Source organism: Selaginella moellendorffii, unplaced genomic scaffold, assembly GCF_000143415.4.
Source record: "Selaginella moellendorffii unplaced genomic scaffold, v1.0 SELMOscaffold_20, whole genome shotgun sequence".
Lineage (NCBI taxonomy): Eukaryota > Viridiplantae > Streptophyta > Lycopodiopsida > Selaginellales > Selaginellaceae > Selaginella > Selaginella moellendorffii.
In genome coordinates, this window is record NW_003314281.1 from 253541 (window position 1) to 273151 (window position 19611).

The window sequence follows — 19611 nt, forward strand, 5'->3', positions numbered from 1 at the left end:
CCACAAAACCAAAGAATAAAGTAATCACACACGAGTTCGATTCTCCTCGTCGAGTGCTAGCTTGGACGCCACTTGTCTGCCAAGCTGGCAATTATAACCACGCCCGCGCAGTATAGAGCTGACTTGGAAATACGTGGCAGCCGAGCTGTCAGCTTAGAAGCTAAGTAGCCTCTGGTTTTGCTGGTTCGTGAAAGAGAATGGTATAACTTTGTCATGGGGGCCAGAGCCAGGATCATCGAGCTTCATCGGATAAACTTCCGGGTTCCTGGACGAAGAACAAAACCAAGAACAAAACGAGGAGAAGATCATCAGCGAGAAAAAAAAATTCGCGACGTGATCAAGTACCTGTCCAAAGCGGAAGAGATCTCGGTTCCAAGGAGTTTGCACTGGATGATCTCCAAAGCCCAGCAGATCACGTCAAACGGAGGCCTTTCTTCCGGATCTTCATGCCAGCACTGCTGGATCAGCTTCGCCAAGCTCGAGTCGACGGAACTCGGCAGCCGAGGCCTCTTCCCGGCTCGTTTCAACCCAGGGATGATCCAGTTCCCACCCCGGATCTTCTCCAAGAACTTCTCGGGCGACAACTCCTTGTACTTGTCCAGCGGAGTCTCTCCCGTGAGGACCGCGTAGAAGGTCATTCCAAAGCTGTAAACATCGGCCTTGTCCGTGTAAGAACACTTTGATCCTTCGTCACCCTGGAGAACTTCTGGAGCCCAGTAACAGTGCGTCCCTCTTCGAGCCGTGAGCTTCCCGTCATCCACGGATCTGGCAGTGCCGAAATCTCCTAACTTCACCTCTAGACCGCTGGGAAAAGTCTGGTTGAATCGAACGAGGAAGTTTCCCGGCTTCACGTCCCGGTGGATCAATCCAAACGCGTGCATGTACATGAGAGCAGTGGCGAGCTGGAGCATCACGTCGATCGCAGCTTTCTCTTCCAGCGGTAGATGATGGGGGTCTTTTTCAACCTTGTTCTTGATCCAGGTCTGGAGATCGCCATCCATCAGCTCCATGATCAACCCGGCGCCAGAGTGATTGCCACTGCTACTGCCACTCCCGCTGATGGAGTAGCCATGAGGCTTGACAACGTGAGGATGGTCCAGCGTGAAATGGATCACTGCTTCGTCCTGGAGGTGTTCTTCCTCGCTAAACAGCTTGATCGCAAATTCCTGTTTCGACCAAGTACACTTGTGGATGGCACCGTAAGCTCCTTGCGCTAGAAAGATTCCCATCTGGAAGCTCGCGGCCCTGGGAAGAGCACCCAAGATATCCTCCACTGTACCACCGATTCGCGGAGGAAATCTCACATTTTCCATCTGGAGCCACAGATTTCCGAGCTCGACCCTGTTGCTCATCTTCGGAAAGAACATGTGAAGCCACCGGTTGATCTTGAAAGGCTTGTAGACGAGCTTGAGAGGGCCAAGGTATGCCGTGGTCGTAGTCTTGACGTCGAGAGACTCGAATGTCATGGAATAGGACGTCGCCAGCGCTGGAATCAGGGACGAGAAGCTAAGATCGTGGGAGTACCTTACCAAGATTTTCTGCGATATCTCTTGCGCCTGCTTCTCCGTCGCTGGATCCTGGTACTCGAGCCCAGCGAAGGGATCTTGCAAGACATAGCTGCCGAGGAGCAATTTGCGCGCCATGGATCGAGCTCCTGTGGGACGGGACGACGCAAGATCGATCGCAAAATGTGGGAGATCGATCGAGAAAACGCGTCGTCAGAGTCAAACAAGGGAGCCCCAGTTTATATTTTAGGGTTCTTGGGGCTTGTCGCATTTAGGGTTCTTCGCGGCAATGGCGTCGAGGTTGCTCTCCCGATCCACGCTCGTTACGAGTCTGCTGCGCCGATCCACTTCAGCTCCAAGGAATCTCCACGGCATTGCTCCAGTGTCGCCGCTCGCCAGGGAGACGGTGGGAATTCCAGCGGCCGCCAAGAACTTCTATGTGCCGCGGCGGGATCTACACATCAACGAGCACTCCTTCCGCGAGTTGGCCGTGGATTACGGCTTCACAGAGTTTGAGCCGCTCTACCGGGTGCTGCGATTCATCGTCGTCTATCGCTTCATCGCCGAGGTACTTCTTTCCTAGCTCTAAAACACATCTAGCTGGGCTTGTTCTTGAAAGAACTCGATAGATTGCAAATAAATCTCTGTGGAGCTTTTCTTCTTTCTGACTTTCCAGGAGCAAAACTTACCACCATCGATCGTCACACACTTTCTAGAGATCGAAATCGTCGTCCTTGAGAGCTTCTTGCGCGGCCTCCTCCTCCTCGTCGTCCAGCACAAAGTACGGGTTGTGGACGACCGGCCGGAACTTATAGCCAGTGAAGAGATAGAATGCCAGAGTCGCGGCCTCGGCCGCGAAGCTGCTCGACCATCGGTACTGGTATGGCGTGATCGTTGTCAGCGCAAACACCACGATCCGGGTGAAGTAGATGTAAGTCACGACGACGATGTAGTACTGGCGGAAGAGCGTGAGCTTGACGAGGTTCCTGGCGGCCTTTCCATCCGAGTGAGAGGCCTCTCTCAAGTGCTTGATCGACCAGACGATGGGGAAGAGGATGGCGCAGCAGCAGATGATATCGAGCAACAGGAAGAGCTGGCGCCAGGTAAACCAGCTCTTGGTCGCCGGCCCGGTCTCGTCGATCACGATCGAGGCAACGTTTGCAAACACCTGGAGCGGGATCACCACCATCAACACCTTCTTCTCCTTGTCCTGGAGAAATGGCTTGAGGAACGACCACCCGGTCCCGACCAGGACGATCACCGTGAAGAGCATCACACCCTTGAGGAAACCCGAGATGTAGAAGATCACGTCCCAGCCGTGCGCGGTGCCGGTCTTCTTGATGTAGCTCTTGTCCTCGGCCTCGGCGAGCAAGTTGAGCACCTTGAGCGCGAGAAGAACTCCCATGAGGATGTGGATCCTGTGCGTGGTCTCCTTGTGCTTGGCGCAGAAGTAGATCCAGAGGGCCGTGAGCGCGATGTAGACGAGCGCGAAGGTGAAGAACAGCGCTGGGAGCTGGGTCTGGCCGGCCGGGAGGAAATCCTTGACACTGCCCTCCAAGTTGTACATGGAAGTCTCCACGATCATCGAGACCTGCGAGTGAGCGTGGCAATTGATGAAGAAGAGCGAGTACTCGTTGCCATCGGCCACCGGGAAGGTGTTGTTGTAAGTCCCGCCGCGGCCATCGACCTCGTTGAGGCGGAGCAAGGCGCGGATCTTGGGATTGGCGAGGATGCACTGGTTCGGCTGCTTCTCGACGTCGGCGAAGACCTGGAGGAGCGCTTCCTCGGTGCTGAGGAAGAAGCCCATGAGCGAGAGATCGGCGTCGGACGAGACGTGGACCTCGGACACGAAGATCCCCACCTCGCCGCGGTTCGTGAAGCCGAATTTCTCGAACATGATGAGCGGGCGGCCATCGTCCTTGATCTTGGTGCTCTTGATCTCGGCCACGGCCAGCAGCGGCAGGAGCAGGGCTAGAATCACGCCGAGGATGCTGACCCTAGGAATGGCCGCCATGGCCCTTGCGGCGATGAGAAGATTGCTGTTACCCTAGTGGCTGAGAGATCCCAGATCGAAGAACCCTAACTTGTGATCGCGAGAACTCTAGATCTGGGACTTCGTCGCGCGCGCACCTCTTTTTCCGCGTGGAAAAGCCCTAATGCAGGTATAACTGCATATTCCATTCCATGTCATCGCTTCGCTCTTTGACGTGGCGTACACGTGTATGTGTTCCAAAGTAAAGCCCTAAAATGATCAATTTTTTTGGTCAGTAACGATTGTTTGGTTGATCTTCGCAGGGGAAAATCGACGCTCGCTTGAGAGGTATAGATCAATTTTTTTGGTCAGTAACGATTTTTTGGTTGATCTTCGCAGACGCGTATAGATCAATTTGTTAAGTGGTAGTTTCTGAAAATGTTTTAGACATCGAGTGGATACAACTACGATGGATTTGACGTTGGAACTCTCCTTACGAGTATGCCGGATTCGATTGCGACTTCTCAGCGTAGTCTACAGCCATTTGCGATGTAATGTATCACCGAAGCAATGCTCTTGTTTTGCAGCATCTATGATGGTCGTTGAAAACTTGATCTAAGAAAAGGCACCTGTTCAACAGTTGTAGTACAGGTACTTGGCGAGTGGAAAGCTAGTGCTCCTAGCGATCTGCAAAGCCAGCGAAAACCATAGTTGAAGTTAAAGAAGGAATGAAACGTTACCATATGGATGGCTTCCTCCTCCACATTGCACCGAAACTTTGGAGATCCTTCAAGTGGATCAGTGAGTCCTTGTGATATCAGACCAACGCCGACGAGCGTTGATAGCTGCATTAGAACATCGGACGTGACTTCCATGCCTGCGTCTTCGTCCAGTTTGTTGTCATGAGCAGAAATCCCGAGTTTCAACCCAGGGCCGGTTGCAATGCACGAGAATATTGCCAGGAGCCTCTCCAGAGAGAAGCTGCCTGGACCTTTGAGTTGCCTCTCCATCTCCTTGTTTTCTTTCTTTTCCGTGGCTGACAGAGAACTCCTGTGATCGGAACACGTAAGAGAAAAGAGAAGAAATAACTAGAAATTGAGCTTCACCTTCGCCTTCGTTTCCTCGAGCCACTTGCGTTGCCGGCATCAAACAAGGCGGCATCCAATGTAGCTGGATTAGTGGAAGCGATGTATGCCGCCAGAAGCAGATATTTACTGCAGAGAGGCAACTGTAAATCGCAGAGTTGATCGTCGGACGCTGGAGCGCTGATGACTGATCTTCCTCCACCTTGTGACTCCAGTAACTTTCCTGGAGATGCTGCAAGGATAGAAGAAGCCCGTCCCAAGAAGCTGCGAACGTGTGGTTTGATAAGCGTGAAGAGCTTTCGTTTCCCTTGCTCGTCCGGAAGCACCGCTCCCGAGACCACCGGCGCGCAGTACTGCTCAAAAAGAGGCTCCAGCAGCATCATGAGCTCGGTTATTCTCCGTGTTGCTCGGCTAAACGGCTTCAACACGGCACTGGAGAAACCAAAAGATTAAGGCGCATGAGTATCATCCCTCGGCATGAAAGAAGCAACTTACTTGAGAAACGAAACGTAGAGATCGGACTTGATTTGCTTCTTCACCAGGATCTGGAAGAGTTCGTCGTCTAGATAATCTCTGAAGTAAACTGGCAGGGGCTGCCGGCATCCTGTGCCGGACGTGAAAGCATGAGGGCCAACGCTGCTGATGAATACCATTCCCAGCTGCGGGAGCCGGGAGAGCTCTGGAAGCCGAAACAAAACCGATAAAAGGTTTTGTCCACCACTCCAGTTCCTCACGAGATCAATGTTGTCAATGATGAGGTAGACAACCCCTGTTTCTCGCTTGAACCAGCTCAAGTTGCCAAACACAGTGACCAATTCATCGCTACTGGCTTTGCCGTTTGACGGAGACGAGCAGCTCTGTACTGAAAAACGAGTTGTGAGAAAGAAAAATGAACGACCGACAGACAAAAGAATGCACCCACTTCATTGTTGGATCGACGAATAGCCTCCTCGCAAGCATCTGGAAGAAACTCCACGAAATCCGAGGCTCTTTCACACTTGCGCGCGCTGGAGTAGCCATTCTCGGCGCTCCTCACGTGCCCAACCAGGCTGTTGATGATCGATTCAAACAAAATCCTGGCGGCATGGCACGATCGACAGCTCGCGTATGCGTATGGCCTGCGCAAATGCCGGAAGATCTCCTTGACGACGCTCGTCTTGCCGGTAGACGCAGCGCCATGTACGAGCAGCGGCGGGAAGAAATCATACGGGCCTCCCAAAATCGACAGGAGATCCTGGATTTCGCTCCTCCTGCCGGGAAAATCACGTACCAGGACCTCTTGCCTCTTCCCAATGTTGGCGTCCGCGTCGGCGGAATTCATGATCCAAGAACCCTAAAAGGATCCTAGAACCCTAGACATTATTTTTACCAGGAGGTCCAATTGATAATTAAAACATACAGCAAATACTTAAATTTCTTGTGCATAAATTCCCTGGTAACAGAATATATTGAAAGGTGAAGAAGTGTCTTGTTGCGAAATAGAAATTGCAGTAAACCTTCCAAAATGTAACTCCAAAAAGTATTTGCATAGCACCTCTATTAATTGCATCATCTCCAAAAGAATTAAAGGATGAAGATAAAGACTATTTTCTTAGTATTGGGAATTAAAATACTATAAACTGAACTATTAACAGTTAATATAGATCTTAAATAGGAAGCTTTTGTAAATCAGCTAAGAGCTATTAATAGATTAGGTTCTTAGAAACTAAACTTGCTTATTTGCTGCCCAATAAGAATCAGAGATATGTGATCAGGCAGCCAATTGCAAATTCATGTTACCTAAGGAGATTTGGATTTGGGTATTTGCAATTAGAGGGAGATCATAGACATATGAAAGATTGTTCTTCTTAGGAACGTGATGAGATGGGTTTTGGAATAGGACATAAATGGCAGCCTCATTTGAACATCTATGGTTGGAGAGTTGGAGATCAAAAAGTTAAAGAGAATGACTACATAAGTAATATAAAAGAGAGGTGTTTGTGACTTTGTGAGGTCAAGCTGGGCCTAACTCCATCCCTTCAGGGCTTTTGCATTCAAATTTTCGTGTGTTTGAGAGTGTGAAGTGGAGCAGTTCGAGGTTTATCCCACATAAAGGCCTTGAGTTGAGTTGTAGTGAGAGTTCTAGTGTTTATGTGGGGAATCCCCCTATTCAACATCTAGGGTTACAACATGTTCTAGTGTGTTAATGCCCTTGCCATGGGGTTTCTTGTGGGTCTTTTAGCCAGTTAGAGAAATCTAATGCCCCCAAAAGTTTTATGAGTGTCTGAGAGTGAGTTTGATAGTAGTAATGTGTCTTGTCCTTGTTGGGTCTTTTGCTTGAAGCTTCTATAAGTTGTGTCTACACTTTAACAGCCTTTTGGAGTTGCATGTGGGCAAGATCAATACTTGAGGGCTAATGGAGCTCTAGCCAACACTTTTGTAGTTTTTAAGTTAAACAATCAAGCTGGTGACACATGGAAGTTCTAGTAAGTTTAAGTTTTCACACTTAGGATCAGCCAAAGTAGATTTAGAATCTGACTGTTCTAATGATCTTGAAGGAGTTATGGTGAGCAAGATTTTAATGCCACAAGCTTGTGAGGAATTTTCTTGGGGTCTTCAGCATCAATCTTGGGGTGACATAAATGAGGTGAAATATATATATATGAATCATTAACAACAAATAGTAATTTGTAAGCATTTGGCTAGATGGCTATAACAGGTTTTGGTGCCTCATATTTAGCTTTAGAACAATAGAGGACCAAACAACTACAAAGAACCACCATGATTTAAGCCAAGCTAATTGAAATAAATTCTAAGATTTGCAAAGAGACTACATTGAGTTTTTTAGTGTTATATGACAATTTTGCATCATTCCACCAATATTAACATAGTCTTCCAAGATGAGGATGAGGATTTAGAGGAGGTGGTAGAGGCTGAAGTTAAAGACTATTTGGAATACATAAGGACATTTTTAACTTTGGAGATAAATGGCAATTGGCATCTATTGTGGAACACAGTTCTAAAGATGGAAGAAAAGAGCATTTTATGTCAACATTGTTGAACAATCAAGGAAGTGTTAAAAGTAGAAATGCTTGTAAGTAGCAAACAGCAAAAAAAAAAACTGCAAAAGACTGACTAATAGCAATTAAAAAGGTTGCAAGAGGTCTATTTGAGGGGGTTTAGGTTACTTAGAGATGTCATTTAAAGTAAATGCTCAAATGAGTTGTAGGCATGTTTTTGTGTTGAGCATATTTATGGATTACTAAGGTGAAAATAAACTCTATAGAGGATAGAGGAGAAAGGAATGAAGTCTTAATGAATTTAGTAGAAACTATAACTCTTTTTGTCATAGATGTGGAATTAAATTAGGATTTAATCCAAGTTGAGGGTAGGAATGGTAAAAATAATTATTTTTTTCGTAAAATAGAAGCTTTCTTGCCAGATTTTTTATCAAATGGATGAGTAATGGTAGTAGAAATCTATATTGTAACAAAGTTCGAGGACAAAGAGTTGGTTATAGTCACAAAATAAATATCTAAGTCAATATCTCAAATTGTTTTTGTTTAAGCATTTCCAACTTGAATAAGAACCAATAAGAGTCTTATAATATGGTTGAATGCTATATAATTAAAGCTAGTAGAGGTAGAAAATAAATACATATGCCCACTACATGGATGATTTAGGCATTTACCAACTAATTTGAGTTGAAGCTTTTAGAGGAGGTAAAAACGTAGTAGAAACTTAGCCAATTAAAGAAACTTAGTGGTTTTAAGTAGAACTTAAACAAAATTGAGCATTTATGGAGTTGTTGAGCTGATAAATTAAAGCATCCAAAAAATGAAAAAGGAAAAATGATTAGAGATACAAATGTGGTAAAAATTTATAACTAATTAGGGAAACTCAATGGTCCTAAGTAGACTTAAACAAGGATATGATCTAGCTTCTAAGATGGGTATTTCCAAAAGGTGTTGAGTTGCAAGTTAAAACATCTAAAATAAAAAAATGAAGAATGGATAAAGATACTATTAAAAAGGTAATAAAAACTTAATTAGGGAAATTCAATGGTTCCAAATTTAAAATTTAAAGAAAGGGATCAGAAAATGGCTTAAAGGCCCAATAACCTCATGGAAAAGGATAAATGGTTAGCAATACCCCTTGAGTTTAGAGAAATAAGTAAAATTAAAGATATTAAAATCCATCTACTATAATGTAGTGTATATTTATTTGATAGGGGATAGTCTAAAGTTGAGTTGAGCTCAACTTAGCATAAGTAAACTCAAATCAATAAAAATCTTACAAAAGAAATCTAAATTGAAGAAATGAAGGTTCTGGCAAACTTTTAATTATTGAAATACATAAATATCTAAGTTAAAAGTTTCTATTAGATTGAGTAGTTTAAAAAAACAAAGTTTATGAGAACCTATATTTTATAAAGCTATAGTATTTTACTATGACTATTATTACAACTATCATACTTTTGTTTGACTACTTAATATTTTGACTACTTTTATAGCTGTACATATTATTCCTTTATTTAAAATATTTTTTTAGGGTTCTTGAGAAGTAAAGAAAATAAAAGATATATGAGTAAGAGTTGTAGTGCAAAGGATTGTAAAAATATTAATTTTATTTCACTGCCATAATTTCTATATTACACTCTAGTCCTTATTACTCATATGAGAATGTGAAGACAACTGTCACCATTGATAAATACTCATGTTACTTTTAAAATAATAATCTAGAGAAAGAGAAATGAAAAAATAAATAACACAGCAGAAAGAACCAAGAAATTTACACCATAAACTTTCTATAATATTTGTAAATTATATATTAATTCATATAAAAAACTCTATTGCTTGTCTACATTGCAATCCTCCTGTATGAATAGACCAAGGTATATTTTTGTAGTGAATCCCAAATAAGAGTTTTTGGGAGTTTTTTGTGAATATTAATAAAAGAAATTAAAATCTTTTGAAAAAGTCAAAAGTAATATCATATGAAAGAATCAATTTATCTACATTTCCAAGTCTCACACAAGAGAATAATAGTGTGCTAGCATGCCCTACCATTATAATGTGGTCTATATTTCCCTATAGTTTATTTCTCTAGAGAATTGGCATGTGTAGAAAAGAATATATGCATAGTGAAGTAGGATTTCATTAAAATGATAGAGCACGTGTATGCACAATAATCTAGAAATCTAGAAGCTTTTATGTTTACAAGTAAACTATGATTATGAAGTTTTATTTCAGAGACTAATATTTCAAGAATTTAAGTATTGTTGGTATTATAATAAATAAACCTTATTCCCAAGATTAAAACTTAGTATATAAACTACCTAGAAAAGTTATTATCATCATAATTTTTTTGATCTCCTTAAACTCCTTAAAAGTTTGTATAGAAATGGCTTGAAAGAAAGTCATTGCTACTAGTACTTGCCCCTTCCCCCCGCCTAACATTTTATATCAATCTTCACCTCCATCCCTAAGTTCTACAAACATTCCACCTTCACTTCCACATAATAATCTTTTTTATGCTATGGGCTCTAATAAAGTTAAACTAAAGCTCCTGATATATAAAATTCTGGATCTTGCTACTAAGGAGGGATTGCCTCAAACACTTCAAGAGCAATGCCATATGTTTTTGCAAGATCTTGACATGGCAAGACTATTTAAAAGCATAGAACACTATTATATTTAATGTCTAATATACTACTTTTTTTTGGATAAGACAAATGGCTCTATGGGTTTATAAACTTTTCTTGAGCATTGTAGCAATTGCCTAATGGTAGGTCTAGAAAATGTGCATATATAGATGTACAATAGATTCAAGAATAAGTTACGGACACATACCCACTACCACTTCATGGTGAGGAACAACATCCCCTTGGGAAACATTGCATTAACTAATGCAAAATATAGGGTTTTTAGGCCATAGTGGAATGTAAGATCTAGAATTATTTACTATATTATAGTATATCTCAAAAAAATATTAATGATATTAGTTGTAGGTAATATACCTTGTTCTAGATGGTGCTATCATATCATATACAAATGTTTACTAGATGTTGAAGGAGATAGCAGCACACAAGTTCTATGAAGTGATGGTGACAAATGAAAAAAATAATTTGTAATTATGATATCTAACACTAACACTATCACTGACATATGACACTTTCACAGACATCTGATATATAACAAGTTTTTCATTTTATGCAAGGATGCAATTAACTTTCTTTTACCTCATCATCAATATATTGATTCCTTTTATACCTCCTTCTATATTGGTATTATGGGGAAGATTTGAGCTATGGCTTCTGCATAGTTAGGGAGACTTCCAAAGCCTTTAATTCTAGAAATTATAAGTGATTGTGATCTATAAAATAGAACTAAACATGTATTGAAACATAATTTATCTTCTTGAGATTGGAGGCAACTCACAAAATCCTTTGAGCTGGTGTTTGAAAAAATGATGTTTTTCAATAGCAAACACTAACTTACTAAAGTTATATACTGCCTCTACCATAGAATCGTTACTTATTGTGCAACCAATCACAATACTATCTAGTGGGCAATTGTAGTGTATATGGTTTTTACCCTTAATCTTATGGTGATTTACCATAGGTTAACCACGAAGTGGAACCTAACCATATGTCATATGCCACATGACACATGCCACGTGTCCAAAGGATAGTGGTGTAGAACTGGTTTTGATGTCCTTAGATTATGAATTTGGACACAAGATGAACACCATTGTGTTTAGGACAATCTCTACATTTTGTAGATCGGCTCAGTATAAGAAACTCATATATTGGCTTGCACTTGCTAATGTTAAGAACCCATATAGTATTGAGTCTGATCCCTTAATGTTTGATAGGTGATAGTTTATTATATCTACTAAGACACTCTCATTATCATGCCCTTTGTGTTGGTTTCCATTAGCTATTTATAGAAAATATCTAGATCTATTAATTTGGCATATCTAGAACACCAATATAGTTGCTATTAATCAATTTTATTAACACCAAAACAAAACTAAAAAAATAAAAGCAATTCACCACTCAAACCTTTCTAGCAACCAAACTAACTAATGTCGAAAATACCTTGCTCAGTATCCAAAACCAATCCTTCAACAATACTTAGTTACAAATAAATATATCATCAAGGAGTAATTCACTATATCTAAGACTTAATATAACCCACAATCAAATGATATTAAAAGAAGTAGAGTCGACATACTAATATGGAAAAACCATGTAAGTTTAATAATACGACCCTCCATAACACCATTTGGTAAAGCAAAATCATCACTGCTAAATCATCATTGAGCGAAGAAAGTATCAACAATCCTTGACAAAATCTACAAGTAATCACTAGTTGCAAAGCAACCAACAATCACTCTTTAATTTGCCTTTACAAGTCCCAAACACTAAACTCATATCATCAAATTATATATTTGTCTAACATCATATAGAAACATGGACAAGTATGGACAACATGACCACTTAAATCCAATTGAACCATAATAATCTCACCAACACGTGTAGCTAATAGCTTTGAACATGCTTTGAAGAGGTGAGCTATATATGATCAACACTTAGCCAAAACTAAAGTGAAGACCATAAGACGGACTTATATGGTATACAACCTCCTCATATACAAAGCTATAGTATAGGTATTAATATCTCAACTGCAAACAACTAAGTTGGACATCACCATCCTTGTCTAAAGTGTAAGGCTACTATTGAATAACAACAATATTAACACCTCCATTTCCACATTGAATCTACTAATTTTTCTATTGTGTAGACTAGATCTTAACATGTAAAGAAACTAGTCAACCACCGACGAGTGGGGTAAGAATATTCTGAAGGAATATTCAAAATGGTGGATCTAGAAGGAGAACTAAAGTTTGGTAAACCCTAAGAGAAGGATCATGGTGACCGGAGGGTGGCCTAAGTATGATTGCAGCCGATCATTCTCTACGAGGGGAGGATTGTTAGACACCAGGTCAGGATAATAAGATAAAGAAAGGGCCCTACAATCAAGTGATCACCCCTTTAGCCAGTTGGTTTAGGGTGTAAGGGATAGGATCCTAACATTTTCAACACTTAGCCAAAACTAAAGTGAAGACCATAAGATAGACTTATATGATACACAACCTCCTCATATACAAAGCTATAGTATTATTAGGCACTAGGTCAGGATAATAGGATAAAGAAAGGGCCCTGCAATCAAGTGATCACCCCTTTAGTTAGTTGGCTTAGGGTGTAAGGGATAGGATCCTAACATTTTCAACACTTAGCCAAAACTAAAGTGAAGACCATAAGATGGACTTATATGATACACAACCTCCTCATATACAAAGCTATAGTATAGGTACTAATATCTAACTCCAAATAACTAAGTTGGACATCACCATCTTAGACAATATACAAAGCTATAGTATAGGTACTAATATCTCAACTGCAAATAACTAAATTGGACATCACCATCTTTGTCTAAGGTGTAAGGCTACTATTGAATCACCATCTTTGCCTAAGGTGTAAGGTTACTATTGAATAACAACAATATTAACACCTCCATTTCTACATTAAATCTACCAATCCTTTCATTGTGTAGATTAGCTATTCCATGTAAAGCAACTAGTCATCCACCCGTACTATAGTCCTATGGTGGATACCTTTGTTCGTGGATATTCCACATAAGAGGAAAGATATATGCATGGATGCCCAATACGTACGATTTCAAATTTAGGGATAAGAATATATCTTGCTCAAGAGTATATTATATTTTTAAGTAACCACTAATTAATGAGAATTGAACCTGTGCCATTTGCTCCGATACTATATATAGCGCATCTTATCTCTCTCCCCTTAAACCAACTAGAAAAGGGGCAATTGCTTGATGAGAGAGCCCTTAATAGCTATTTTATCCCTATTTATCCCATAAAGTTCTAAGAATTCACAATAATAGTATTTCCAAATCTCATCCTATGATCATATGCACTATAGTTACCAATATTAAGTCAAGATTAATGAATGTTCACTACTCTCATAAAGTATAATAAAATGCAAAGTGCAACTTGCCACCAAGCATAATAGTACAAAAGAAAGGCATAAAAGTCACCTTTCTAGAATAGTGTAACAACCATTTTTCTACACTAACTATAGACTCTATCGTTTTAGCCCCAAAAGTTACCATCCCTTTTGAGTCATATTATATAAAGGTCTAAGTTAACCAAAGTTAACTCCAACCTTATTATTAGTTTGTAATAACTTTCAAAAACAGAATGGTTTTTGGCCAAGTGATCAATAAATTAGCATTGGAAAAACCTAAGAAAATTTATGAAAAATTTTATATCCTAGAGAAAGTATAACTCTCAGTTTAGGAGTACAAACTTTCAAGACTCAACCAACTTCCTCTTATCACAACTTCATATAGGTTCATCTTAACACAAATTTGTAAGCTTATGAATTTGGACTTCTCGAGAGGTCACCCAGCCCAAGGACTATTCAAACCTAAGAACATTTAACCCCAAGTATCCTAAAACCCTTAAACAATTAGAAAAGGGGGTGTACTCTCATTTATAGGCATCTTTCAAATTGTTTTATTTGGTTTCTTACAAAATACTTATGATCTAATAACAAGATTAAGCATCGAACATCATGCCCATATTTGACATTCAACATCGACATCTGTAAAATGAAAATGAATACCCAAAACTTGATCATGAAAACTATATCTTTAGATATCTATATTGCATTAACACTTTTCTTCAATCATCTTTAAAATCCATGTGAAGCCAAAACACTAACAAAAAAAATGATATGAAAAATCAAGTTCTATGAAAAAACTTCTCATCACTTGAAACAATAATATCACTTCCAGTAACACAAGTGTTACCAATATCAGTGGCTTAACTTCATACTTTCTCCATCCAACAATGTACTCTAAGTGCTAATGAATCCCAACAAGCTATAAATGCTATAACCCTTTCCAACACCTCAATGGGCAAACTCCCAAAAAACAAATTACCAACTCAAACTTAACATAATAGACCACCATTGAGAACCAAGTTAAAGCTATTTTAATGTTACTACTTGCAATTAGACTAACTTCACTATCAACCACTTTGGGGTTGATTATTGTTTGACTAAGCAACTTTGTAAACATATTGCTTACGACCATATGGATATAATATAAATATCACAATGACTTGATCATCAATTGAGTAACATTATGAACAATGCCCATGTCACTGCTACAAAAATTTATGTAAGTATCAAATGCCAACTCAATTCAACAAAATATAACATAAATACCACACCCCATTGATAGAGATTTACAACACCCAACACCACTATCTTTTGTTCACAACATAAACAAGTACTATCTTTTTTATCAAACTCAAAACTAATCCAATACCAAGCTATTCAAAGAGTAATAGTAAGGTTCCCCAAAAAAGAAATAAGTATTATAGCCTAAGTCTTTAATGGCAAGCTTAGACAAAATGGTTTAGCCTTCACCACTATCCATTTCATAACTCACCACTTATAAAACAATCATAACCAACAGGCATCAAGGTAGGGACTCTTGATTACATGATGTGAATATAAACAATAAAATCACACATTGTTGTAAATCATATCTCCAAGAAAAGGAAATGATTTATGTGTTTGATCCTTCATCCCTAATGACCCTCTTTTAGGTTTGAACTTTGACTAAACCTTTAGCTTATATTCATACTATCTTTAATTCAATCTAAGAAAAGTTTATGAGAATGATTACTTGAACCAATATACTAATCCCTACAGTCTTGATTGATCCATTTATAATCATGCTTAAGAAAGATTCACTAATATTGTGCTAAACAGTTATAGATTAGCCTATTTGCCACTTGTAGCAAATCCAGGCGAGGTTTACTTTTACCCATGATAGTTTAACTCATGGTAACCATTGATAAGCTAACACTAATCCTACCAATTCAAATTATAACCTTGAGTTGCTAATATGCCTTACTCACGAGCCCAAATGCAAATCAATCCTTCCTATGAGTCCAAACACAAGCTCACACAATATAATATAAAAAAGTAACCAAAATCAAGTTTTGTATAATTTCATTCCATTAAAGAGCGTGGTATTGTCAAATACTATCATGTTAGTATATACCTAGTTCAGGCATATTGTTCTTACAAAGAATCTCTTTGACCAGATGCCGTACTTGAACATCTTTTCCTGGAACATCATGCTTACAGCATACACTCACAACTCTATATTTACTTCAATATTGGAGTTCTTTAACTCAATGAAGATCATTGAAAAAAGTTTTGATTCTTTTACTCTCCTCTTGGTTTTGATGGCTTGTAATCAAGTCAGGAAAGTTTACAATGGTCAACATCCAAGCATATCAATCAAGCAGCAAAAATGCTACTTGGTAGCCTTTATGACAAAATCTTGGATCAAGGAGACAAAGATATGGGTTGGGTATTTGGATGATGTCGAGAGTTTGGTTTTGAGCATGCCTTTTGTTCACAAAGTGTCGAACTGGACTTGTTTGTTGGGGGCATGGGATAGATAGCAGTGAAGAGCTAAACCATTTTGCTTAGGCTTGCCATTGAAACAAAATCCATACCCAATGAATGAATGCAAAGTCATAGCACCCAAATGTGTACCCACTCAGATCATTTTCATCTTTGTGTATGCAATGAGATTAGTTGCCTAATCTTATTTAATAGTACTCACTAAGACTCATCCTCTAATATCAAATGTAGCACATGTAGTTTTTACCCTTTATCTTATAGTGATTTACCATAGGATAACTAGGTGTTAACTCATTGCTTGTGTTCACATCATGCAATCAAGAGTCCCTATCTTGATGCATGTTGGCTATAATGGTTTTATAAATGGTGAGTTGTGGGATGGATAGTGGTGAAGCGCTATACCATTTTGTCTAGGCTTGCTATTGGAAGACTTGAGTTACAATGCTCAATTCTTTTCCAAGGAACCTTGCTATTGTTCTTTGAGTAGCTTGGTGTTGGATTAGTTTTGAGTTTGGTCGAAAAGAGAGTGACATGAGCTTGTCCATGTTGTGAACAAAAAGTTAGTGGTCTTCGGTGTTGTAATCTTTATTGGTGGAGTGTGGCATTTATGTTGCATTTCGTCAAATTGAGTTGGCACTTGATGGTTACATAAACCTTTGTAGTAGTGACATGGGCATTGCTCATAGTGTTGCTTGATTGATGATCAAGTCATTGTGATTTTATATTATATCCATGTGATAATGAGCACTGTGTTTACAAAGTTGTTTGGTTAAACAATGATCAACCCCAAAGTTGTTGATAGTGAAGCTAATCTACTTGCATGAAGTAGCATTATAGTAGCTTTGACTAAATTCTCAATGGTGATCCATTATGCTAAGTTTAAATTGGTACCTTGTCTCCTTGAGGGTTTGCCCATAAGATGTTGGAAAAAAAGGTTGTAGCATTCATTTGCTATAGCTCGTCGAATGATCCATTAGCATTTGGAGTAGATTGTTGGATGGAGAAAATATGTAGTTGGGGCACTAGCATCACTAGCATTTGTGTTATGGAAGTGGCATTGTTATTTCGAGTGATGAGGAATTTTCCTTAGACCTTGATTTTCCATGTCATTTTTTTTGCTAATATTTTGGCTTCACATTAGATTTTGAAGGTGATTCAAGAAGAATGTTTGTACAATGTGGATATTTGAAGATGTGGTCTTCATGATCAAGCCTTGGGTGTTCACTTTGCATCTTGCAAACGTCGGTGTTGGATGTCGGAAAAAATGGGCAAAAAATGTTCAATGCTTAAGCATGCTATTGGGTCATGAGAATTTGTGTTGAGGTGAACTTTTGTGAAGTTGTTAGTAGGAGGAAGTTGGTTAAGTCTTGAAGGTTTGCATTCCTAGATTGAGAGTCATTCTTTCTCTAGGATGGAAAATTATCCACAAATTTTTTTAGGCTTTCCCAATGCTTGATCTGTCGATCATTTTGCCTGAAAACCATTCCGTTTTCGTAAGCCAGTACAAACTAGTAAAGGGTTGGAATTGACTTCAGTTAGCTTAGATCTTAGTATATAGTAGCCCGAAAGGGATGCTGAATTTTGGGGCTAAGGCGGTTGAGTTGGATAGAGTTTGGAGTTGGTGTAAAAAAGTGGCCGTTGCACTTTTCTAAGAAGGGTGACCCTTGTGCCTTTCTTCTATAGCATTTTGCTTGGTGGTAGGTTGCACCATGCATTTCGTTAAGACTTTATGAGAGTAGTGAGCTCTCATTGATCTTGACTTGGTCTTGGTGGCCCTGTGCCTTGGCTAAGGATGGTGACGTCCAACTTAGTTGTTTGAGTTTGAGGTGTTAGTACCCATACTATAGCTTTGGCTAAGAGGAGGTTGTGTACCGATATGATTCCATCTCATGGTCTTCACTTTAGTTTCGACTGAGTGTTGATTGTATTGCTAGCCTCTTCAAGACATGCTCAGAGCTAGTGGCTAAATGTTTTATTGAGCTTATTACGGTTGAGTTGGATTTGAGTGGTCATTTTAGTTTGTGCTTGTCTATGAACTTTTATCTCGTACCTGGGGTATTATGTTCATGTTGGACAAGTATATAACTTGATGACAAGAGTTGGTGTTTAGGTCTTGTGAAGGCAAGTTGAGGAGTGATTGTTAGTTGCTTTGCGACTAATGCTTACTTGTAGACTTCATCAAGGACTGTTAACACTTGCTTTGCTCGATGATGATTTAGTAGTGATGGGCTTGCTTTACCGAATGGTGTTGCGGAGGATCGTGTCATTAGGCTTGCATGGTTTTTCCATGTTAGCATATCAATTCCTTTGTCGATATCATTTGGTTACGTTTGGTCTATAGTGTTGGATTTCATTGAGTCTTGGATGTGGTGATTCACTCCTTGATGATGTGTTATCTGTAATTGAGTTTTGCTGAAGGATTGGTCTCGGATACTAAGTATAATATCTTTGACTTTGGTTAGCTTGGTTGCTGGAAAGCTCCGAGTGGTAATTCACTCTTGCTTTCTTCTAGTTTTGTTATGGTGTTGATGGCATTGAAGTGATGCCTTATCATTGACATTGTTGATATTAAGACTTGAGTGAGATGAGATATCTCTCCACAAAATTGATGTCGAGTTTCATTAGTCTTGATGAAAATTGTGTTGATGATTTGGCTATGGCTTTGTGTTATTGGCATTCGTGCATTTGCTAATTAGCAATTATGTTGACGTTCAAATGAACTGAGTGGCAAGTTTGAGTTAGTTGTGTTCTAGATGAGATTATTCAGTAGAGGTTAAGCTTTAGCTTTTCCTTGAAAAGTGATTTAGTTGTGGACTATGCTAACTCTACAAGAGGAGGAGTTAGTGATCGATGTTAGAATGTTTGAATCCTTATTGGATTTGGATTGGAATATATTGGTCATTGATGATTCTTCTTGTGCTTGTTATAACGTGAGTTATGTCTTGCTATAGATGGATTCATAAAGGATCGATTTGGTGATCACTTGTTGAGCATAACTCCATTGTGCTTAGCTTTTGGATTGATGTAGATATGCTCTTCAATAGTTTTGGCATTATGAAGTTTAGCTTATGGTTATGTTAGGAAAGACATTGTGGGTTGCACCATGATTTAACATTGAAGTTAGCTTCTATAAGACTCGTGATCATTATTAAGCAAGATTTAGCTACAGGCTTCTTCGAGCGTTTGGATCCTTGGGTTTTGTGCTCATTGTTTCATTTGTTAAAAGTTGTTGGGGAAGGCATTTTGGCTCCTAGCTTCGATGTTAAAGTTAGTATTTGCATTTAGCAATGACGGTCATGTAGGATAGTTGATTATCCTTGTCAAAAGTTTTTCTTGATTATTGTTATTCTAGAATGATTTGCCATTCTTCGGGATGGTGAATTTTTTTTCTTCGATGATGATTTTGCGTCTCTTTCTTGATAGGATGATTGATGATCTTTCATGGTGGTTAGTTATTCTCTTTGATGGCTTATGGCTTTTTGGCAATATTACATGTTGTTTGTGGTTTGCTTTGATTTAGTTTATTGG

The 19611-nt window shown here is 39.5% G+C and overlaps 3 protein-coding genes across 3 annotated transcripts; all 3 read right to left on the bottom strand.

Moving 5' to 3' along the window:
• Positions 1-144: 144 nt before the first annotated feature.
• Positions 145-1656, bottom strand: LOC112347295 (probable LIM domain-containing serine/threonine-protein kinase DDB_G0287001). The gene is made up of 2 exons (XM_024677978.1): positions 346-1656; positions 145-265 (listed from the first exon to the last, which is right to left on the bottom strand). The coding sequence occupies exons 1-2, from the start codon at positions 1641-1643 to the stop codon at positions 154-156; spliced, it is 1410 nt and encodes a 469-aa protein (XP_024533746.1). The 5' UTR covers positions 1644-1656; the 3' UTR covers positions 145-153.
• Positions 1657-2117: 461 nt separating this feature from the next.
• On the bottom strand, positions 2118-3764 carry LOC9636995 (protein GPR107). Its single transcript, XM_002972838.2, has one exon. The coding sequence runs from the start codon at positions 3517-3519 to the stop codon at positions 2218-2220; it is 1302 nt and encodes a 433-aa protein (XP_002972884.1). The 5' UTR covers positions 3520-3764; the 3' UTR covers positions 2118-2217.
• A 119-nt stretch (positions 3765-3883) lies between these two features.
• Positions 3884-5883, bottom strand: LOC9636996 (origin of replication complex subunit 5). Its single transcript, XM_002972839.2, has 5 exons — positions 5485-5883; positions 5058-5419; positions 4584-4994; positions 4218-4527; positions 3884-4164 (listed from the first exon to the last, which is right to left on the bottom strand). The coding sequence occupies exons 1-5, from the start codon at positions 5881-5883 to the stop codon at positions 4111-4113; spliced, it is 1536 nt and encodes a 511-aa protein (XP_002972885.1). The 3' UTR covers positions 3884-4110.
• Between the last annotated feature and the right edge of the window lie 13728 nt (positions 5884-19611).